This window comes from Mandrillus leucophaeus, unplaced genomic scaffold (genome assembly GCF_000951045.1).
Source record: "Mandrillus leucophaeus isolate KB7577 unplaced genomic scaffold, Mleu.le_1.0 Scaffold103, whole genome shotgun sequence".
In the NCBI taxonomy this organism is placed as follows: Eukaryota; Metazoa; Chordata; class Mammalia; order Primates; family Cercopithecidae; genus Mandrillus; species Mandrillus leucophaeus.
Genome location: NW_012098432.1, coordinates 4,287,114 through 4,311,931, shown reverse-complemented (window position 1 = coordinate 4,311,931; position 24,818 = coordinate 4,287,114). Strand labels below are relative to the sequence as shown.

General features: G+C 35.4%; 1 protein-coding gene across 1 annotated transcript in view; it reads left to right on the top strand.

Moving 5' to 3' along the window:
- ERICH3 (glutamate-rich 3) overlaps nt 1-24,818 on the top strand; it is a 115,184-nt gene that overhangs the window by 65,106 nt on the left and 25,260 nt on the right. Inside the window, exons 10-11 of the mRNA XM_011977740.1 lie at nt 5,376-5,677; nt 12,373-12,609. Of these exons, the coding sequence (XP_011833130.1) occupies nt 5,376-5,677; nt 12,373-12,609 (539 nt within the window). The remainder of the gene's footprint in view (nt 1-5,375; nt 5,678-12,372; nt 12,610-24,818) is intronic.

The window sequence follows — 24,818 nt, the reverse complement described above, 5'->3', positions numbered from 1 at the left end:
TGTTTGTTTGTTTGTTTGTCTGTTTTTCCGCATTCATCTTAGTAACTGGTTTTAGGCTGAGCCTTAAAGTGTGTGCCAAGCATCTGACTTACTTGACTGGACATTTTCAGTAATGCCTATTAGAGGTTAGGTTTGCCTGCATTACTGTCTGACCCAGTTTTCATCATCTCCCTTAGTTTCAATCTTGGGCGTAACAAAATGCATGATAAAAGGTCAGTTTTGACTGTTACCAGCTTTCATATTGAACATTCTGTTTGAAATCAGGAGTCTTGCTTATGGGCTTTCATATTTTCTAAAAGTATTGGCTAGATGCCAAGCTAGAACACAAGAGTGAATCAACTAAAGTACTTGTCTCCATGGAACTTATTCTAATGGAGGAAAAGCTGATAACATACCAATGAAGAAATTAATATATGTGAGATGGTCAGCATGATGAACACAAAACAGGGTAAGGGAGATACATGGAGTGAAGGGAGACAAGGGTCATGAGGAGTGTGTTATTTTATGTAGGATGGTTAGGAAGGGCCTCTCTGATGAGATGTCTTTTGAGCAGAAACCAGGAAAAAAAAAAGTTGCTTTCTTGAAATAGCTTTTGAGATAGAGGAAAAGCATATACAGAAGGCATGAAGCAGGTACACGTTTGGTGTGTCTAAGGTAGCTTGACCAGAGCAAAAGGAATAGACCCATGAAATTGGAGACGAGGTCAGAGAGACCATGAGGGCAAGCCACATAGAGTCCTAGAGTCATTGCAAGGACTTTAACTTTTATCTGAGAAGGATGGGAATCTTCTAAGGTGGGTTTTGAGCAATGACTTATCATGATCTAATAGTAACTCTTGTGGGAAAAATAAACAAGGGAGTGTGGGGAAAATAGCAGAAACTGCTTTAATCCAGAGAAGAGATAATGGTGGAATGAGTTAGAAGTAATTTTAAAGGTAGAGCTTACTGATGAATTGAATGCAGGAAATGAGATAAAGAGCAGAGTCAAAGATGTTTCAATTTTTTTTGTCTTGAATAACTGGAAAGAAGTCCAGTTAACATGTATGTAAGATGAGACTGTGGAAGAAGCAGGTTTTTGGGGTGGAATGAAGCAGTTTTGGTTGAGGACACATTGAGTCTGAGACATGTATGAGATAAGCAAGTAGAGATGCTGAGTAGGCAGTTGAATATACGAATCCGGGGTGAGGTGAGAGGTCCAGGCTGGAGATGCAAATCTGAGACTGGTTTTTATACAGATGACATTTATGAGATTGCTTAAGAATTGAACATAGAGAAGATGTCTGAGTAATGAGTGTCACTCTATTTAAAAGATGAGGGAGGTAAAGAGGAACCGGCCTAAGAAGGAAAGGCAGTAAGTAGAAAGAGAACCTAGAGAGAGTAGTATCTTGGAAATAAAGAAAATGGTTAAAGAATAAGGGCATGATTAATGGAGTTGAATGTGTGGATAGGTGAAGTAAAATGAAGACTCAGGATTGGACATTGATTTGGTAGTGTGTTGGCTACTGGTGATCATGGCACAAGTTACAGTGCAGCAATTGGGGTGTAAGCTTTCTTGGAGTGGATTTAAAAAATAGTTGGGGAAGAACTAAGGCCAGAGACTATAGAGAAGGTTTAAAAATAATTTTGCTATAAAGAATGGTAATTAGGTGGTAGCCAGGAGGAAGAACGTAGGGGTTCAAGGAAGGCTCTTTATTTTTTAAGATGGGAGATACTATAATATGTTTCTATGCTGATACAAAGGATTATTGAATACCTTAGAGAAGAAGAAACGTGAAGTATGACATAAAGGTGGAAATTTCTGGAGCTAAATACTTGGGTAGACTGGAGAAGATGAGATGTAGGGCTCAAGTAGGGGTATAAGCCTTAAGAAGAGGAGAAACATTCTTGTATGGTAACAGGAAGAAAGAAAGAAGGCATACAAGATAGAGATGTAAGTTGCTATTAATAGATGTGCTGGGAACAACTGGAAGCTCTCTGCTGATTGTTTCTATTTCTTAAACAATACATAAATTTATCAGCTGAGGATAAGGCTGAGAGAAGAGGGGTTGGGTGTTTCCAGAGAGATAAGAGCGTAAAAGAATCATCCAGAGAATGGAAGATTGAATGGCCTAGGGCAAGATAGTATCAGTGCCCACCTGTACTTAGGGACCACATGAGCTGCCTTCCTATTCCAACTCAGATATGCTATCTCCTTATTTGGGGGCAGGTCATTTAACACAGTTCTGTTTAATTCCCAGGAAAGCTAATAAATATCTGCAATCATCTATGTGCAAATATATTACATTCTTTTGGAGTTGTGGTATAAATCCAAGCTGTAAATTATTAACCCTGATCACTTTCTATGGAAGTTCAGTACCAAAATCTGACTGACAGCATTTACTCTCGTTCCACACTCACTAGCCTCTGTATAATTCTTTCTATGATTTCAACACTTGGTCCCCTCTAGATTCTTTCTTCAACCTTTTCAAATAATAACATCAAAATGGTTGCAATATTAAAGAATAAGGCCTATGACTCTCAACCGAAATGCGTGGTTCTTACAGAAGAATGGTTTTCAATTGTTTTGTTAACTTCATAACCGTTTTTCCAATGAAATCTGTGAATGCCCAAAATAGAACAGTACATTGCCATTGGCTGTCTCCCTGTTGCAGGTCAGGTGAAAGTTGAGTCAGTGGTTTAAATGGGACAGGGTTAGGTGAGTGAGTGTTAGAGCCTTGCTTGTTTGTCCTCTTCCACACTTGAGACTTTTCTGGTTATTCTAGAGACCATGACACTGCAGAACTCCATGGAGAGTTGAGAACTACCCCAAAGGAGACTGATAGCACTTACTATCTTCTGTAACTTTGGTTTTTTGGTCACACCCATAATGATACTTTTAGTTACATTAAGCAATGCACACTAATTCCTCCTATATATTCAAAATGAAATTAATTTTAATTTATTTTAAAAATGCCAGTCCCTGAAACATTTATGATGAGAAAAAGGAGGACATGGTACAATAAAATAACAGAAAATTATATTTCTAAAATGATTAGGAATTACCTGTTTAAGGTCCTCAGAAAACAAGAAAAGCTGAGCAGTGGTCACTTCCAAACTGTAAGGTTCCACAACTGTCCTCATCTCTCAATTATAGGAACTGTTTGAAGAGGCATAGTAATTTTCAATTGCTAGCATGAAACATGGGAAGAAATGCTTAACCATGTAGAATGCAGACGGCTTTGAGCTTTCGTAATCATAATCAACACCTCAAATTATATTCAGAAGTCAAATAGGTAGTCAGTGACGAGGAGAGCAGATGTTGCTCACTTTGTTTGTCCAATTCCCTTCAGCAGATGGGCAATAAAAAGTCTGTGCATGCAGTAGGGAGGCATCAAAGCCTTTACGCAGCCACAACATAAACTAAAAGTAACAGCATATCAGAGGCTCCAAATCAATGGATTTGGTGTTGCAATTGATAAGGGAAGAACAGCTTGAACAGAAGGCAATGCTAGTAATCATATACTGTGAAGATTCATGACACCTTTATCCCAAGGAAAGCAATGTGCTAAGCACATCATCATTATAGTCAAGAAATATTTATCGTGCTTAATATGGGTGAGATAAGTATAATCTCGTTATCTCATTTTTTACAGCCTGATAGTTACCTTGAGTGCAAATCCTTTTAGCTTTATTTTATGGGGAGATATTGAAAAGTTAAGTGATATAACTCAGTTCTCATATTTGCTTGTTGGAAAAATGTATTAAGATCAATTCCTTTGCTATTTCTATACTGCAGACGGCTGAAATTTCGTGAAATCTTCAGTTTTAGAAATTGCCATTGGATTTGTTCAGGTTGAGGCATTTTTCAGATTTTATATATTATTCCTATTCTTCTGGGACTGGCAAGTCTTGACTGCTTGCTGATCCCTTTCATCTACCCACTATAAATTCAGTTCTCTGATAGTTGTGTCACATGGAGAGAGGGGCATGTGAGTAGTTCTAGAGAAAGAAAATGAAGAGACTGATAACCAGATACCTTTTTCAGATCATGAATTTTATCCAGGTCTTGCCAGAAACTTCTCCAGATTGTATTAGTGTCAGCTGAGAGAGTGTGACATTTGTCTGTGTAACTAGTCATCTCTCCTAGTTATATCATAACTAGGAACTGGAGGCCTACACCTGTAATAGACCAATATGGTTGTGCTTCAGTATGACGTGATGGAGCCTAGCAGTCTTGAGCTAGAATCCAGCTCCATCACCCACGTACTGGGTGACCTTGAACTGCTAGAGCCTTTTAAGCCTCCGTTTTCTCATTTGTAAAGTGGTGATGATAGTTCTTAATTTATTGGTCTATGAGATAATGAATTCCTTAAGATAATGGATACAGAGTACCCAGAAAAGAGCTTGGCACAGCGAGTGCTCAATAATCTTATCATTATCATAATCATCATTTTTATTAATGTATATATTATTATCATTGGAATTCTTATTTTAATATCAACTTAGATATAAAAAAGCTTTAGAAGACAATTTATTCACATTACTTTTGTTATAATGGATTTAAAAGTTTGAATGTCATAATGCATTCAGATTATCTGCATGGTTCACCAGATTTGACTTGGAATGACTTCATAACCTCTATAAATTATTGCCATTTTTGAGGAATAAGAACTTATTACTAGTAAAAATCACCAGAAGACTGTCGTACAGACTTCAAAAGGCCATTCTAAAAGCAATAATGACAGTTCTATGAAAATGAGTGTACAAACTCCTGAGTTACTTACCTAAAAGATGCAACAATATTTGACTGTATATATTACTTTAAAAAATCAATCATATTTATTTAGAGCCAATCTTGTAAGTCTTTTGCTACTGTTGTTGTGTTGTTAAAATACAAGTTATCAGACTGAATGGCATCTTGCTTCTTCTGACCATTTTTATATCAGCTTCTCTATGTTTATAAATCTGCATGTTCTATTATCACATAATTCTCATTTAAAGACTTGAAATATATTTTTATGTATGTAAAATTATATACCCATCTATATTTCTGTATCTATGATACATGTTACTGTTTAGGACCAAAAATATTCTTGAAGGCACAGATTTTAGTTTGAAACTGTAGTTCTTGGTTGATGTTTTATTTTATTTTGTTTATTATTGTGGATAACATTATTAAGAATTTGTTGTGTTTGTTTACAAGATTTTAGTATCAAAAAAGAATAGTTTATTTTTAATTAGCTTTTTAATTGTTTATTTTTATTAGTGTATACTGTAATCAAAATATTTTCGTATCTTTTTTTACTAGTATAAGAGATAAGTGCTTTCAAAAGCTTTGAGGTTCCATTGTGGTGTCTATAAGGGTTAACACACACTTCCTGTTAATATTTTTCATAGGTGCATTATTGCAATGGGCCTTGACAAAAAAACATCTTTGCCAAAATCTAGGAAAGAAAAGAGCACTGAGAAAGGAGAGGACCTGAAGAAGGATGAGGGGAAAATGAGGCAAGAGAGGGAGTATGTGATACCAAAAAGAAATGAGATCAAGGAGAACCAATCCTCTGTCTCAGCCAAATTTTCAGCTCAAGAAATAAAAACAGGGCTCAAAGAAGTTATAACTGCTGTGGAGGAAATGACAAGTAAAGGAAAACCAGGACACGATGTCTGGGAAGACGACCAGGAAAATACTTTAAAATATGGTAATCAACAACACAAGTTTCTTTTCTTGTTGCTGCGGCTGTTTCATTTGTCTTTGAAGTGTGATTATCAAAATTTTCAAAAATACCCATTAAATGTTACCCAGCTGTGGACTTCAGGCAGCTCTGTTACTGTGGGGTGTCCCTGACCTCCTTCCTCTGCTGTTTTGTGTGGAGTCCTTTGTCACCTACCTTAGAGGAGGGCAGACCTAACCCCCGAAAGGTTAAAGGTTCTTCCTGCAGAGATGAGGAGGTAGAATAGAGTATATGTCAATATGAATTAGAGACTCTATTGACTTCTGCAGAGACTATTTTGGCCAAATAAAATTTTACCTATTTTAAAAGTTTTTGAATGTACTGTTTTTCATGAAATTGATGAATTTGCTTTGACACCAGGTAGGTACAACCAATATAATTATGTGGTGATAGAGTATTCCATAACTAAAAACAGTTGGCTATAGGCTTAGGGTTGTAGAACCTATCTGTCTGCTGTTTTTCGCTTTCTTCTTTATTCTCTGTTCTCTCTTTCTTCCTCTCTCCTGCCTTCCCCTGCTTCTCTGTCTCCCTCTCTCCATACACATACACCCACCCCCCCACCACACACACACGCACACATGCACATTCATATATATACATACACACATACGTATGCAAGCATGTCTCATTTTATTGTGCTCGCTTTATTGCACAAGCTTTGCAAATATAGCACTTTTTATAAATTAAAAGTTTGTGGCAACCCTGCATCAAAGTCTATCAGCATCATTTGTCCAACAGCATGTGCTCACCTCATCCCTGTGTCACATTTTGTCAATATTTCTAACTTTTTCATTATTATGATATCTGTCATGGTGATCTGTGATCAGTGATCTGTGTTGTTACCATTGCAATTGTTTTGGGATGCCATGAGCTGTACCCTGTAAGAAAGTGAACTTAATCAATGTTCTGACTGCTCCACTGACCAGTTGTTCTCCAGTGTCTCCGCTCTCCTTGGTCTTCTCTGTTCCCTAACACACAACAGTGTTGAAATTAGGTTAATTAATAATGCTATACAATATACTCTAGATGTTCAAGTGAAAGGAAGAGTCTCATGTCTTTCACGTTAAATCAAAAGAATCGATTAAGCTTAGTGAGGAAGGCATATCAAAAGCCAAGATATGCTAAAAGCTAGGCTACTTGTGTCAAACAGTTAGCCAAGTTGTGAATACAAAAGTAAAGTTCCCGAAGGAAGTTAAGAGTGCTACTTCAAGTGAACATGTGCATGATAAAAAAGAAATCCTTATTGCTGATATATAGAGAATTTTAGTGGTCTTGATAGAAGATCTAACTAGCTACAACATTCTCATAAGCCAAAGACTAAGTCAGAGCAAGGCCCTAACTCTCTGCAATTCTATGAAGGCTGACAGAGGTGAAGAAGCTACAGAAGAGAAGTATGAAGCTAGCAGAGTTTGGTTCATGAGGGTTAAAGAAAGAAGCCATCTCCATAGCATAAAAGTGTGAGGTGAAGTGGCAAGTGCTGATGTAGGAGCTGCTGCAATTTTATCCAGAAGACTAGCTAAGATCATTTATAAATGTAGCTACATTAAACAGTAGGTCTTCAGTGTAGATGAAACAGCCTTACATTGAAAAATATGCCATCTAGGACTTTCATAGCTAGAGAGGAGAAGTCAACACCTGACTTCAAAGCCTCAAAGGATAGGCTGACTCTTCTTTTAGCAGCCAGTGCAGCTGGTGAGTTCATGATGAAGCCAATGCTCATTTAGCATTCAAAAAGTCCTAGGGCCCTTAAACGGTATGCTAAATTTTATCTGCTTCTGCTCTATAAATGAAACAAACAAAGCCTGGATGACAGCACATCTACTTACAGCATGATTTGTGGAGTATTTTCAGCCCACTGTTGAGACCTACTGCTCAGGGAAAAAGATTTCTTTCAACATATTACCACTCGTTGACAATGTACCTGGTCACTCAAGAACTTTGATGAAGATGTGTAGTGCAATAATGTTGTTTTCATGCCTGCTAGCACAACATCCATTCTGTTATTATCCTTATGGATCAAGGAGTAATTTCAGATCTTATTCTTTAAATAATATATTTTATAAGGCTATAACTGCCATAGATAGTGATTCCTCTGATGGATCAGGGCAAATTCAGTTGGAACCTTTCTGGAAAGGATTCACAATTCTAGACGCCATTAAGAACATTCATGATTCATGGAAGGAGATAAAAATATCAACATGAATAGGAGTTTGAAAGAAGGTGATTTTAGCCCTCATGGGTGACTTTGAGGAGCTCAAGACTTTGGTGGAGGGAGTAATTGCAGATGTGGTAGAAATAGCAAGAGAATTAGAAGTGGAGCCTAAGATGAGATTGAATTGTTGCAATCTCATGATAAAACTTGAATAGATAAGGAGTTGCTTCTTAGGGATGAACAGAGAAAGAAGTTTCCTGAGATGGAATTTACTCTTGTTGAAGATGCTGTGAACATTGTTGAAATGACAACAAAGAATTTAGAATATGTATAAAATGTATTAGTTGTTAAAGGAGTGGCAGGATTTGAGAGGATGGAGCCCAATTTTGAAAGAGGGTTTACTGTGAGTAAATGCTATTAAACAGCATTGCATGCTACAGATAAATCTTCATGAAAGCAAGAGTCAATAGATGTGGCAAACTTTATTGTTGTCTTATTTTAAGAAATTTCCACAGCCACCCCAGCCTTCAGCAACCACCACCCCGATCAGTCAGGAACCATTAACATCAAGGGAATAACCTCCACCAGCAAAAAGACAATGACCAACTAAGGCCCAGATGATTGTTAGCATCTTTTATCAATAAAGTTATTTTAGTTAAGGTGTATACATTTTTTTAGATATAATGCTGTTATATACCCAATAGACTGTAGCATAGTAGGAACATAATTTTGGATGCACTGGAAAACCAAAAAGTTTGTGTGACTGTCTTTTTTGCAATGACCTGGAACTCAACCTGCAATATCCCTGAGGTATACCTGTATATTGAATATATATAGTTATACATTCAGGGGTATAGGTATGCTTGTATATACTTACATGTATATATAGGTATGCCTGTATATACTTATACATAAAGCAGTAATAACAACAATAATAAAAGTGCCAAGCACTGAGCACTGAACTAGGCACTGTGCACACACAATCTCATTTTATCCTCACCATTCAATATGGTAGGTATTATTATTACTTCAATTTTACAGGCTGGGAAATTGAGGCTTAGATAAAAGTAGCAGAACAAGAATTTGCACCCAGGTTGGTCTAATATCAAAGCTCAGTCTTTCAAACACTGTACAACCTTCTATTACAAGTTAGCCTACCCACTACATGGTTGTGGATAGTGTGTCCAAAGTATCAGAAAGGGAGAACTGCCTGTGTGTCCCTCATTCTCAGGAGACAAAGCCTGGTTAGGGGGCACAATAACCATGGGTTGGGGTGACAATAACCATGGGTTGGGGTGACCTGTGGAATGGCTGGCTTCGGGAAAGGGACAACTTCTAGGTATCTTCCTCCCCACCTCATATTTTTGCTGCCCAAGTGTTTCAGGAATCCAAGACAATAATTACAGGGCTGTTATAGCGCTAGACTTCATGTTGGATTACTACTGAATATAGTGAATCTTTTACAAAAGATTTCACTTAGAACAGTTTTACCAGCTCACCATTCTTCACAATCTCTTCTAGTCTTTGTCCTATCTTGGCATGAGAATTTTAATATATCTGTAGCAATAGTAATCACAGAGGTATTAACAAATAGGATGTGTTTTCATGTGTTTTAACTTTGAAGACATGGTGGTTTATGGAAGTCATGTTCGGTGGAAGCTTTTCATTTTCTTTTTTTTTTCTTAAACCAACCTAACTAGTGCTATGAGTGATGTACTTTATACTTATGATACCTATGATAAAGTTTTTCCTGGGGTCTTTCTTCCGGGTTGGCTAGTTAATGGACTTTAAATGTCCATTTCCGTTTTTAAAAATGCAGCCACAGCAGCAACGGTTCAGCTCTCTGCATAATAGTCACTGATGAAAGGGCAGCAAGAAGTTTGAATCGAGGCCAGCAAGATTAGGTTGTGACTAGATTGATGTTGACCTGGTGTTGACTCACGTCCTCATTAGTGGGGATGGTAAACAACAAGCTAATTAAATTCTCTAGAAGAAGGCAAATGGGATAGGGAGAACAGAAGAAATTATGTAAAAGGTTTTAGAAAGCATGCCGTTGTTTTATTCATATCAAAAACGTGAGTAGATGGCACAAAAGTGATGTGCTTTGAGCTATAATGCCAATGGAAGGCTTGTGGTTAATGGAAAGCTAATATTTAAATGTGATGATAGCAGGGATAGAATAAAACCAGGGCAGCCTTGACTTTATATTTGAGAGAAAACACAAAATATGATGCCGGGACTATTCTTGTGGTTCACTTCATGTTCCTTCACTTTTGTGCTGTGCTTCAATTATATAACTGTAATTGTGTCCTAATTGCGGGCACTTGTACTGCCTGATTTTAATCAGGTGCCTCGAATAAAGTGTGTTGCTGTCAAAGGAGTACATATCATTTTTGATTTCTCCTGTTCTATAATCTACTCCCTTCGCTACGCAATCACAAGGACTATTAGTACTAATCCATAATATTTATTATGCACCTGCTATTCATGGCACTGTGCTAAGCACGTTCCAGGGATTATTGCTCTCAATCCTCACCACAGCGTTGTATTACCCATGTTACAGATGGAGAAACTGAAGCTTAAAGACAAATTGCCCAAGGTCACATAGGTAGTAGGTGTTTTAACTGGGTCTTGGGCACATGAATGCCTGATTCCCAAACCCTCACATTTCACTACTATGTAACACTATGGATGGAATTACAGCAATCCACTCATATTCTCTCTGGCCCTCTGCTTATCTTATGATCAGTAGCAAACACCTGTAGTGTGATATATGTATGTGTATTCTGCAGCTAATCTCACCTTTCTCTTTTGGGCAGTCTTCCCTGAGACCCTAAAATGACTTTCCACTCTCTTTTCATTCCATTCTGCTTACTTGACACTACTTCACACAATTAATTATATGTCCTATATAAAAATCCATAGCAATCCAGCCCAGTTGTGTTGAAAAACACATTACTGAGGATCACATATTAAAAACTACGATAAAGTGAGTACAGTGTTTCTTGTGTACCTACATCTTATTCCCTCAATAAAAATTGGAGAGTCCTTCATGGCAGGGAATGTCTTATTGTAGTGTCTTCTATCTTGCAGTTTTGTCCTCTTAAACATAGAAGATTCTCAAAAAATAGGCTTATTGATTGATAGTTATCAGGGTTATCCTATAACTTGGGAATTATCCTATAACTTGGCCGGTAATACTTGTATCAAAATATTTGCTCATTTTTATTAGTATTTTCTGTTTGCATCTAGCAATATAAAGCAAATTCTTTATCTTCTTGCTTATTTTACAGTTTTGGTTTACTGATATTCATACTTTGTATTTAAATGTATTAAATCTCTTTTGTGGAAACATTTTTGTGATTATCTAATTTTCTTTGTTACAGGTTTTGATTTCACTTTTCCCCTTCTATCTCCCTCATTCTTTGTATTTACAGAGCTTTCTGCATATGCACAGGGCATACATTTCTAGATTAAGTTTCTTTCACTGGGTGGACAGCTCTCAAGTAAATTACCCAAGAGACCAACCCCTGCACTGACAGAGAAGCCAGAATAGCTAATAACTAAAACACACAACATTGAGAAACCTTTATTTTAATGGTAATTTTTATTTTAAGGATAATTGTTTATTTGCTTAATTGGTTCTGCATGAGATCCTTTTGCTCTCTATCCTTGGCATGTTGTCACTTCAAGATTTTTAGTTTTTCGTGGAAGAAAAGGGGGAACAATTAAATATGAAAGGTGAAAAATTATAACCACAAGGGACAGCTGGAGTTTATCTGATGTGACAATTTCCTTTTCCTGCTACAGAGTTTTTGCACCTCTACAGGGAATAAAGCAAATACGTGACTGTGACAGGAATATTCTATTTTGTATAAATTTTTATCATTGAAATGTAATTATTTCATTTATTGTAGGAATGAAGAATGCATATGATTTCAGTTCTGGCCTACATATAGAATCCTTCATAATGCCTTTTCTTGATGTCCATTTGTTTCTTAAAGAATGTGCTATTCACAGTGTTACTTCTCAGGGCCTTTGGACTTGATTAATTGAATTTTTCCACTTCACTATTCATTAAGTTGATATCCAAATATTTTGAACACTTTTCATATGAAATATGACCTCACTGGATCTCCAAATTAACTTTCATTATTATAATCCTGTTCTCTTCATTTTTAATTTATTTCTAATTTATTGTTTTATATCAAGTTCTTCTCTTTCCATTTTGGTTATTTTAGATGATGATGTTCATTTGTAAATGAACTTTTATTAGGTTTCAGCCTTGTCATTTGGAGCTTCATTTCTTTTGTGCTCTTGTGTATGTAACTGATTGGAATCTTTGATCATTTGCTGTTAGTTTTCCATGTTCACTAATTGAACGAAAAAGAAGAAGCAAAGAAAGGCTCAGAGAAGAGAGGATAATGGAGTCAAAGTTCTCATTAGAGAGAAATAGGTTAAGATAAGGGGTTCTATTTTCATTCTTATAGTGGAGATTTTCTTTTTTCAGAGTACGAAGAAGATTTTGAAGTAGATGAGGAGAAACAAGGTGAAAAAGCTAATGAAGAAGGACAGGCCGATGTTCAAATGAATGGAATACCACAGTCACCTTTGGATGATAAAAGGGATAATTTAGACCCTGAAAAAGAGAATGAAACCTCATCACAGAAGGCACCAGATGCCCATGACAATGTGAAAGATGAGAATGATGGATGCTCTGAGAGTGAACTGGAAGAGGATAAACAAGGCGAGTTGTTGAGCTTATCATGTAACAGAGGCTGTTTACTGAGTGTGTTTACTACTTTTCTTTGTTTTCTATTTAATGAAATAATCCTCTTTTTATCTCTTGAAAATATATATATATATTTAACTTTTAAATAAGGGGTACACGAGAAGGTTTGTTACACAAATAAACTTATGTCATGGGGGTTCGTCGTACATATTATTTCATCACCTAGGTGTTAAACCTAGCACACATTAGTTATTTTTCCTGATCCTCTTTCTCCTCCCATGCTCCACCTTTCAATAGGCCCCCGTGTTTGTTGTTCCCCACTATGTGTTCATGTGTTCTCATCATTTAGCTCCCACTTTTGAGAGCATGAGGTAATTTGTTACCTTCGTATTTTATTAATGCAGCTTCAAAAATCTAATGAAAGAGAGACGTAAAACAAATGTGTCTGTAACTATTTTAGAATGTAAAGGAATCTTAAAAAGGACATTTATGACTATAGCCATATCCTATCAGTGTTCCAGTTACATCGCAAATGTAACAAATTGTTTGGAAGGAAAAAGTTAAAAATTTCCTATTTCCACAGTTCAGTGTGTCTTTCCAGTACATAAACTTACATACCAATATTTATGTAATTTTTTACAAATATGTGAACATATAATTCATGTTACTCTTGAAATTGTTTTTTTCAGTTTAACTATGCACATATATTAAGTATCCCAAGAAGTCAATACATGTATGGATAACTTATTATTGCTAATAGCGATATGAATGTTTATGGTATGCCAATTTATTGTTTTGTGTACTGATATTTCTGTATCTTTAGGCCATATTTCCTTAAGTATTTGCTTATGTTTAATTTTAGTAAATCCTGGCAGACTGCTTTCTGAAAGGGTCATATAATTCACATTCCTAACAAGGATATAAGAGAAAGCCTGTTTTGTGATACACCCACTCACTGGATTTTATTAATCTTATTTATGTTAATCTTATGGGCAAAAAAATACTAGCTTCTTGTTTTAGTTTTTATTACCCTAACTTCTGGTGGGTTGAGCATCTTTCCTAATATTCATTGTCCATTTATATTTCCTTTTCTGTGAATGTACTGCTTGCTTTACCCATTTTTCTATTGGATATTATGGTTATTGGGGGGCTCTTTATTAGGCATAGTTTATCACATGCTATCATGCTTTCATTTAATTTTTTTTTTTACTTCATTAATATTTGGTCATTCAGAACTTTTTGATTTTTATTACTCTAATCTATTAATCTTGTTTGTTATTGTTTATCAGTTTCTTTTCTAATTAAAAAGCCTTCTCCTAATCCAAAGGTTAGGGACACATTCCCAAATTTTCATCCATTTTCATTATTTAATTTTGATTCAGATATGTAATCCCTATGAAATTTATGAGTTTTTTTAAACAACTTGAGGTAAAGATTCTTTTCAATGCAAGACCATAAAATCCATGTAATAAATAGTACTAAATTTCACTTTTAGCATAAGTTGAATCAATGATTTTCACACATACTTCAGCATTTCAGAAATATAAAAAAGTATAATTTTAATAATAGGTATGATGGGAGAAAGGGAGAAAGCTATATATAAGAAAATATGTGGAAAACAGCAACTAGTAGACTTTCATGGTAAAAGAAAGAGAAATAAAAAAATCCTAAGTTAGAAAAGAAAATGCAAGAGGAGTAGAGAATGTTGGAGAGGATCGAAACACCAGTGGCAGACTACAGCATAATAAGCAATATTCTCACTAAATGTTAGGAGTTTGGAAACTCAACAGATGTTCAGAAGATAGATACAGGAGATGAGGCAAAATGTCTGACTCTTTTTTGATTCCATATGAATTTTAAAATAGGTTTTTCTAGTTCTGTGAAAAATCTCAATGTTAGTTTGATAGCAACAGCATTGAATGTATAAAAAACTGTTTTGGGAAGTATGGCCATTTAAATAATATTGATTCTTCGTATCCATGAGCATGGAATGTTTTTCCATTTGTTTTTGTCATCTTTGATTTCCTTGAGCAGAGTTTTGTGGTTCTCCTTGTAAAGATCTTTCACCTCCCTGGTTGACTGTATTCCTAGGTATTTTATTTTATTTTATTTTTGTGGCAATTGTGAATGGGACTGCATTTTTGATCTGACTCTTGGCTTGAGTGTTGTTGTATAGGAATGTTAGTGATTTTTGCACATTGATTTTGTATCGTAAGACTTTGCTGAAGTTATTTATCAGCCTAAGGGGCTCTTGGTCCAAGACCGTGGGGTTTTCTAGATATAGGGTCATGTTGTCTGCCAAACACGGATAGTTTGACTTCCTCTCTTCCTATTTGGATGCCTTTATTTCTTTCTTTTGCCTGATTGCCCTGGGTAGGGCTTCAATACTATGTTGAATAGGAATGGTGAGATAAGGCATCCTTGTCTTGTGCTGGTTTTCAAGGGGAATGCTTCCAGCATGTGCCCAATCAGTATGATGTTGGCTGTGGGTTTGTCATAAATGGCTCTTTTTATTTTGAGTTATGTTCCTTCAATACTTAGCTTATTGACAGTTTCTAACATGAAGGGGTATTGAATTTTATCAAAAACCTTTTCTGCATCTATTAGGATAATCATGTGGGTTTTGTCTTTAATTCCGCTTATGTGATGAATCACATTTATTGATTTGCATATGTCAAACCAACATTGCATCCCAGGTATACAGCCTACTTGATCATGGTGAATAAGCTTTTTGGTGTGCTGCTGGATTTGATTTGCCAGTATTTGGTTGAGGATCTTTGCACTGATGTTCATCAAGGATATTGGCCTGAAGTTTCCTTTTTTGATGTTGTGTCTGTGTCAGGTTTTGGTATCAGGATGATGCTGGCCTCAGAGAATGAGTTAGGGAGGAGTCCCTCGTCCTTGAATTTTTTGGAATAGTTTCAGTAGGAATAGTACCAGCTGTTCTTTATACATCTAGTTGAAATCAGTTATAAATCCATCTGGTCCTTGGCTTTTTTGATTGATAGGCTATTACTAACTCAATTTCAGAGCTTATTATTGGTCTTTTCAGGGATTCATTTTCTTTCTGGTTTATTCTTGAGAGGGTGTGTGTCCAGGAATTTATCCATTTCTTCTGGATTTTCTAGTTTATGTGCATAGAGGTGTTCATATTATTCTCTGATAGTTGTTTGTATTTCTGTGGGGTCAGTGGTAATATCCCCCTTGTAGTTTCTGATTGTGTTTATTTGAATCTTCTTTGTCTTCTTTTTTATTGGTCTAACTAGTGGTCTGTTTTATTAACTAAAAGAAACTAGCTCCAGAATTTGTTGATCTTTTGAATTATCTTTCATGTCTCAATCTCTTTCAATTCAGGCCTGATTTTGATTATCTGTTGTTTTCTGCTAGCTTAGAGATTTGTTCGCTGATGGTTCTCCAGTTCTTTTAGTTATGTTAGGTTATTAAACTTGAGATCTTTCTAACTTCCTGATGTGGGCATTTAGTGCTATCAATTTCCCTCTCAATACTCTCCTTAGCTGTATTCCAGAGATTCTACTATGTTGTGTCTTTATTCTCTACTCAAATGTCATTCTGGGGCAAATTATTCAATTTCCATGTAATTATATGGTTTAGAGTACATTTCTTAGTTTGATTTCTAATTTGATGTGCTGTGGTCTGAGAGATGTTTTTTATGATTTCAGTTCTTTTGCATTTGCTGAGGAATGTTTTACTTCTGATAATGTGATTGATTTTAGAGTATGTGCCATATGGCAATAAGAAGAATGTATATTCTGTTGTTTTGAGGTGGAGAATTCTGTAGTAGTCTACAAGATCCATTTCAACCAGTGCTGAGTTCAGGTCCTGAATATCTTTGTTAATGTTCTATCTCAATGATCTGTGTAATATTGCCAGTGTGGTGTTAAAGTATAAGTGAGAGACTTTAACACCACACTGGCAACATTGCACAGTTACCTCCACATTATTGTTATGTGGGAGTCTAGGTCTCTTTAAAGGTCTCTAAGAACTTGCTTTACTTTATGAATCTGGGTGCTCCTGTGTTGGGGGCATACATATTTAGGATAGTTAGATCTTGTTGAATTGAATCCTTTACCATTATGTCATGTCCCTCTTTGTCTTTTTTTTTTTTTTTTTTATCTGTGTTGGTTTAAAGTCTGTTTTGTTTGGAACTAGAATTGGAGCCACTGCTTTTTTCTGTTTTCTATTTGCTTGGTAGATTTTTCTCCATCCCTTTATTTTGAGCCTATGTGTGTCACTGCATGTGAGATGGGTCTCTTGAAAACAGCATAGCAATAGGTCTTGGTTCGTTATCTAGCTTGCCATTCTGTGTCTTTTAATTGGGGCATTTAGCCCATTTGCATTCAAGGTTAGTTGACATGTGTGGATTTGATACTGTCATCAGGATGTTAACTGGTTATTATTTTCACATTGTTTTTACCTCTGAAATTTTTTTGGTATAAAATCTCAAAATTATGAATTTGAGAAGTATATTAGGATAATATAAAATAAAAGTAAATTAAGTAATCACAAGAGCAAATATTTAGTATACAGTTCTACTCTTTTCAAAAAAGAATTCAAGCAATCCTATTCTAAAATTTTATGTACACACATACAAGGCAATAAAATAAACAACGTAAGTTATTAGACAAAAAGAGAAGATAGTTTTGCAAGTGCCAGAGATGGGACTGTGGCTAGGCTTGAACTAAAAATTTAATCCCAGGCTTCCTAACAGTCAAGGTAAAGAATAAAGTACAATGGGCAAAATAAGAATGATGTTAATTATCAGTAAATTTAAAAAAAACATTTGCCATTATTTTTATTATGTTGAAAGAACTACTCAAGACCAATAGTCAGGCAATGAAATTTTCTTTTTAAGGTTTTAAACCAGGTCTTTTCTGTAATTTATCTTAACACATATATTTTATGTTTCTTAGATTAAATGTGACTAGTACATAAGCTCTTTTGTCAATTCGAATATTAATACTGGAGTTAGGCTTATAATCCTATATGATCTAGAGAAAGTGAAATATATTTTTGGAAAAGTGATATAATCTAAGTCAATAATTTTGAAGAAACTATCCAAGTGTCTCGAACCTGGAAAAACAGTGAAAATATGTTTGCATATTCATATAACTAGTTCAAAACACAAAGGACTCTTAATTATTTATTTCTTTAGTACCAGTGGGAAATTATCAAGTTGTTGATTTCATAAAGATTCAGTACACTCTTTGGATATCTTGTAATTGGGAGTACATTTTGTCCTGTATAATCATCTTGCTTTCTAGGAATCAAATAGATTTTTCTGAAACAGAATAATTTTTTATGTTCAAACAGAGAAAAAATTAGGCAGTTCTGGGTTCTTCCTTGGAAGGAAAGCTTTAATCATTTAGACTTGTAATTATTAAATAACTGACAGCAATAGATAAGCTTTAACATTGAACACTGTTTGCACATAACTAATTGGAATCCTATGTTTGGAAAGGTATCTTATAATTGATAATGCAATAGGTCACATACTAGGCACTCTTTATTAAGGCTATTTAAAGTGTTAAGCCCTATGCTAAATATTTTATGAGAATTATCTCAGTTACCTCAAACAACCTTAAAATGCAGACAATTTTCTTTTATCACCATTTTACAAATAAATAAACTTGGAAATGGTGATATTAGGTAATTCCCAAAGTCACACAGTCAGAAAGCAGTGGAATCAAGATGCAAATGCTACCCAACTTTGGAACCTGCATTTTGGAGAAAAAATAATCAAAATCAGAGAATATCCACTTACCTGAAGTTAAAGCAAATCTCCCCGATAAAAGAGTTGTGTTTCCTTAAAAATATGTATTTTAGATAAATTTATCTTGAGCTCTTCACTTTACCCTGGTCTCTAGCCTTTGTTGTGTTTTTTAAATTTTGTTTTTAAAATGAAGAAAATGGACAGTTTCTATGATCAACTTTTAGCTTTTTCCTCCCTGGATGGACTTCCCTATCTACTTTAAGATGGTTTGCTTAGTTCTAGCACATCTCTCTCTTCTCCCATGACTGTCATCTACATCACCAGTCTTTATTGAGCTCTATAATTTATAAAAACCCATCATTCAATAGTTTAGTATTTACTCATTGTTTAGGTATGTTAAATTTTGCCCTCTAATTTATTACACAAGTTAGTAACACAAATTAATTATACTGTAAAAGCTAGGACTGTGTGTACTTCTTATTTCTCACATAGCTGGTTTCTTTTTATTTAACTTTCATGTTCCGGCATTCATGTGCAGTTTTGTCGTATACATAAATTGCATGTCATGGGGCTTTGGTGTACAGATTATTTTGTCACTGAGGTAATAAGCATAGTAGCCAATGGGTAGTTTTTTGATCCTCTCCTCTCACTCTCTACCCTCAAGTAGGCCCCAGCATCTATTGTTCCCTTCTTTGTATCCATATGTATGCAAAGTTTAGCTCCTACTTTAAGTGAGAATATGTAGTATTTGGTTTTCTGTTCCTGTGTTAGCTAACTCAGAATAATGGCCTCCAGCTCCATCCATGTTGCTGCAAAAGGCATGATCTCATGGCTGCATAGTATTCTATGCAATGGAATAGTATGGCTGCATAGTATTTTTTATGGGTCTATAGTATTCCATAGTGTATATGTAACACATTTTTTAAAATCCAGTCTACTGTTGATAGCATTTAGATTTATTCCATGTCTTTGTTCTTATAAATAGTACTGCAATGGACATGTATATGTATTTGTCTTTATGGTAGAATAATTTATATTTGTTTAGGTATATACTCAATAATGGCATTTGCTGGATCAAATGGTAACTGTGTTTTAAGTTCTTTGCAAAAACACCAGCTGCTTTCCAAAATGGCTGAACTAATTTACATTCCCATCAGCAGTGTATAAGCATCCCTTTTCTCCACGACCTTGCCAGCATCTGTTATTTTTTGATTTTTTAATAATAGTCATTCTGACAGTGTGAGATGGTATCTCATTGTGGTTTTGATTGGCATTTATCTAATGATTAGTGAAGTTAAAAATTTTTTCATATTCTCATTGGTCATGTGCATTTCTCCTTTTTAAAAAAGGAATGTCCTTTGCCACTTTTTAATGGGGTTATCTTTTTCTTTTAAACTTAAGTTCCTTATTGATTCTCAATATTAGACCTTTGTCAGATGCGTAGTTCACAAATATTGCCTCCTGTTCTGTAGGTTGTCTGTTTAGTCTGTTGATAGTTTCTTTTGATGTGCAGAAACTCTTTAGTTTAATTAGGTCCTATTTGTCATTTTAGTTTATTTTTTATTTTTTATTTTTTTGAGATGGAGTCTCGCTCTGTGGCCCAGGCTGCAGTGCAGTGGTGGGATCTCGGCTCACTGCAAGCTCTGCCTCCCGGGTTCACCCCATTCTCTTGCCTCAGCCTCCCGAGTAGCTGGGACTACACACACACAACCACACCCGGCTAATTTTTTTGTATTTTTAGTAGAGATGGGGTTTCACTGTGTTAGCCAGGATAGTCTCCATCTCCTGACCTCGTGATCCACCCGCCTTGGCCTCCCAAAGTGCTGGGATTACGGGTGCGAGCCACTATGCCCGGCAATTTTTATTTCAATTGCTTTTGGTGTCTTCATCATGAAATCTTTGTCAGGTTTTATGTCCAGAATGGTATTTTCTAGGTTATCTTGTACAGTTTTTATAGTTTTGGGTTTTACTTTTAAGTCTTTAATACATCTTGAGTTGATTTTTATATATGATGTAAGGAAGGGGTTTAGTTTCAATCTTCTGCATATTTCTGACATAGCTGATTTCTTGAAGTATATTTTTTAAATATTAAGCAAGTACTTGAATGCTAACACCAATAATAGTAAGATGCTTTGTTTTGTGCCATGATATCTAGCCACATTTATGCTTTATGGTTATTGGAATTTTCAATGGAAAAATTATATAATTTGCAACATTGTATAGATACAGAATATATAATATTTTGAATAGATATGCAATGAAAACTGTAAGAACATAGAGCTGGTTCAAGAATATTGGGAAATTTAAGAGCTAAAATTAAATTGGCTAGCTATTTTCTTTTGTTGTTTCATTAATGATATTATTAAGCTACGCTTTTAAAGGGCTCTTTTGCATGCTTCGTGTTTCAAAACAGTGTCATTCTGAAATCAAATCTCATTGCTGATTATGTTTTTTTTTACTCCATTGTCAGACTTTCTTATTTTCCATTCCTTTATTGTGATAACTTGCCTTTGTGTTATTCAAGGCATAAACATGCCTTTTAGTATGTGGAATATCAGCATTAGAGATTTTATCCAGCGAATGAGTAGCATGTATTAAAAATGATAATGACATGATGGATTCCTTGGAATACTCTGTTGAAAAGCCAGACTGCATTTCATTTTCAAAAGTGTGAGAGGCATATGTGACCACTGAATCCCAGACACCAGTACATCCTTTTTATTGACATGATTAAGAATCTTGCTGTTAGTATTTGGATGTATTTCATTTGAACCTGCCTGCACCTGTTCCCAGAGGGCAAACAATTGCCCAGGCTGTCACTCTTGTGACAAGTCGGCCCCATTTGAACTGCCAGCTAACAATTGCGTCGACCCGCCTTGATGAATACACTGTGCTGAGCAGCCCATGAGTGATAGAGTGCTACTGGCTGCAAGCTGACTAAGAGAGGACCCTGGTTTAGGAATGATGTGTGAGACTTCCTATCATTTAAAAAGAACGACAGCTTCCTTTTCTCTGCATTTGTGTTGACAACCCCAGGCACTAATTCACCAGTTGAAAATATATTGTCATAGATGAATGTTATAAGGTTGAGGGGAAAAGTATCATATCGCTGAGAATATACTTTTATGGACAGTTTGGATGATAGTGTCCATGAGTAAGAGGTCAACGGGTACAAAGTTACAGTTAGACAGGAAGAATAAGTTCTAGTATTTTACTACACAGTAGGGTGACTATAGCGAATAACAATGTAATATATATTTCAAGATAGCTGGAAGATTTTGAATGTTATCGCCACAAAGAAACGATGAACACTGAAAGTGATGCATATGTAATTACCCCAATTTGATCATTATACTATGTGTACATGCACTGAAACATCACACTGTATCTCATAAATATATAAAAGAATTATTTGTCAATTATAAATTTAAAAATTAGTAATGAAAAAAAGACTAGCTCCTTTTGAGAAAGATTACACAGATTGAGATAAAAGTAGAGATAAAGAGACAGAGAAGAGACTTTTCCCAGAATATGGAAAAAAGAAAGACTTGAAGTAATTTTTTTCTAGGAAGAAAGATAATTTCATTTGTGCTATTTTTCAATCTGTTGAAGAAGTAAACCTTATAAACTTTTGAAGTCTCGGAATCACAATAATATTCTACTTAATTGATTTATGATTTTAATAATCTCACCCTTAATCTTCCGGCTTCAATATGGGTTTGAACAGAAGTATAGGGGTGGAGGCTTCTCCTGTGTTGAAATTCTATGTGCTGTGAGACGCACCCTTGGACTTCAGTGTAATGTGTCTGCTTCTTGGATCAGAGAGGATTATGGGAATATTATAGTTGGCTTCTGATTAAAGACTATAATATGTGTGATTTTTTGTTTGGTCAATCAAACCTAAGTGTTTCTTAATGGTAATAATTCCTCAATCCATAGTCACTTTTCAATTGTCGAAGTAGGAAGGCATAACTTCAGGTGAATACTTAAATGTAGAACCATCCTTTAATTCACACAGAAGTACTTTACTATGAAGTGTTTCTCTACAATTTGAATCTGCCTTGTAGAAAACAAAGGCATTACGTAGACACTCAGTGAACTCTTGTGAATGAAGGGCTGATTGACTAGATCAATAGATGAATGAAAATAATGTATGAAACATAATGTGACACATGATTTGCTTGTATTATAAATATTTTAATAATTTATTTTAGTGTTTAGAAAGTGAAATTTAAGATAAATATGGAGAACATTTTATTTTGTTTTATTCTCCTCCTACTATATCTGCATTTACCTGTGAATATGTATTATTACATATACTTATCTCACTGATGATTTGAGACATTTCAACTGATAATAATAACTATCAGTATGAGGGCATATGTTCCCTCTTAAGGCTAAAAATCAGTTACTGTTCATGGCTGGAATCTGATAATTTATACTTTTAGTTTCATTAAGCACAGATTCATCCTACAATATTTATTGAGTATAAAGCACTTATCTAATTATCTATTACTGTACATGAAGATATTGATTGAACTGACATATAATATAAACAGATTTTCATGAACTTGTATCATTAAGACAGAACTATTTATACAACTAATAGTAGGATATATAAATTCATGTGTCATGGCTAGTTTGAAGAAAATAAGAGCAGCACATATGCAGATTTTGCTGTGAACTCTTGGACTAAGGAATAGGAAGGAGAGAATTGGTTGGTATTAGAGTTGAAAAGCTTATTGGATCCACTGGGTTGGGATCCATGGTTATGCCACTGAGATCATTTAAAATTTTAATTTAATTTACTCATTTTAGTTTGTGAACTTAAACTGCAGTTTCTGTATGTGCTTTCAGCTAATAAACCAAAAACAAAGTAGTTAAAACCAGGACACTAATTAAGGAAATGGTGAATTTAAACTGTGGTAAAAGTATGCTGCTTACTAGCAGGTGAGAAAGTGATTGAAAACTGAGGTCAGGTCTTGTCATTGGTTTAAAACAATTTGGCTACTGATTGCAATAAGAGTGTGGCAATAGTTTCTGAGAGAGTTATCCGCAGTCACTGTTAGAGTGAACCAATATCTTTATGAACATGTGCAGTGGATCTATTGCCCTCATGCGAAAGGAGGTGGATAATTAGTCAGTCTCTGTTTTGAGTGTATATTATAGGTAGAAGCAAGGACCAAGGCTTCTGTTTTCTTGTAGAACATTGTCTGGCACATAGGAAGTTCTCAATACATATTTAGTGGACAAATGAATCTATGTAAGTTGGAAGGAAAGTGAAGGACAACTCAGAACCTCAGTTATGAGGAGGGAGAGCAGACTTTATCCTGGATTTGCTGAACTGGTGTTGACTTTGGATGTGTGTATGGCTGGTGCCCTTGGTCAGGTGTATCAAGCTAGCAATCAGACAGTATAAACAGTGAGGATTGCTGGCATACAAAGCATACACACGCACGCGCGCACACACACACACACACCATTTCTGTGAGTGTCCCCACAGTGTTCCATAGTTATTTGTAAATAATTGAATAACATGTATAGTTTCATAAAATAGCATCATGATCAATGTTATAAATAAACTAGGGAAGACTTTGATTGCTACCTTTTGCTTTTGCTTTGTATTCATATTCTGTGCCTCGGAATATTTTAAATGGAGTTTGTGCTCTAGAGTGGTGGACAAAATTAATAATGACCAATAGAGATAAAATGCGAGGACAGACTACACATTTCATGAGTTCTGATTTTTGAAAGAGAACAATTTCCTGTCTGTCAGTCTTGAGTGGTAACAGAGGAAAGTTAGCTAAGAGGAGCAATGGCGGGTCCGTGGCTGTGAGTACTTCCTGTCCCAAAGCCTTTTAGCAAATAGAAGGGTCTTGGTTTTATTGCAGTGTATCGTTACAAAATAAGCATTTACAAAAACTTTCTACTTACTAGCTAATGGACATTGGGTACTATTGAACCTCTTTGGACCCCTCTTTCTGGATCTCAAAATAGAAGATAATTATTATTCCATAGGATTAAGTGAGATGTTTGTAAAGTGCTATTTCATGGTTTGGTTTGCAGTAGGTGCATAATCATGATTAGTTTTATCTTTATCATGGTAGCTGTGATATCACTCAATATCACAAAAACGAAACTACAAGAGAGAAATTTATTAGAATATACTACATGTATGACATCACAGAGGAAAAAAGACTATAAAGATAATTATTTCATTTGATTAGATTAAATATTTTTCTCATGTAATTTCTACAATTTTGTAAGGAGAACAAGTAGAATTATCCCCATTTTACAGTTAAGAAAACAGAGGCATCACGAGGTCAGGAGATCGAGACCATCCTGACCAACACGGTGAAACCCCGTCTCTACTAAAAAATACAAAAAACTAGCCAGGCGAGGTGGCAGGCGCCTGTAGTCCCAGCTACTCGGGAGGCTGAGGCAGGAGAATGGCGTGAACCCGGGAGGCGGAGCTTGCAGTGAGCGGAGATCC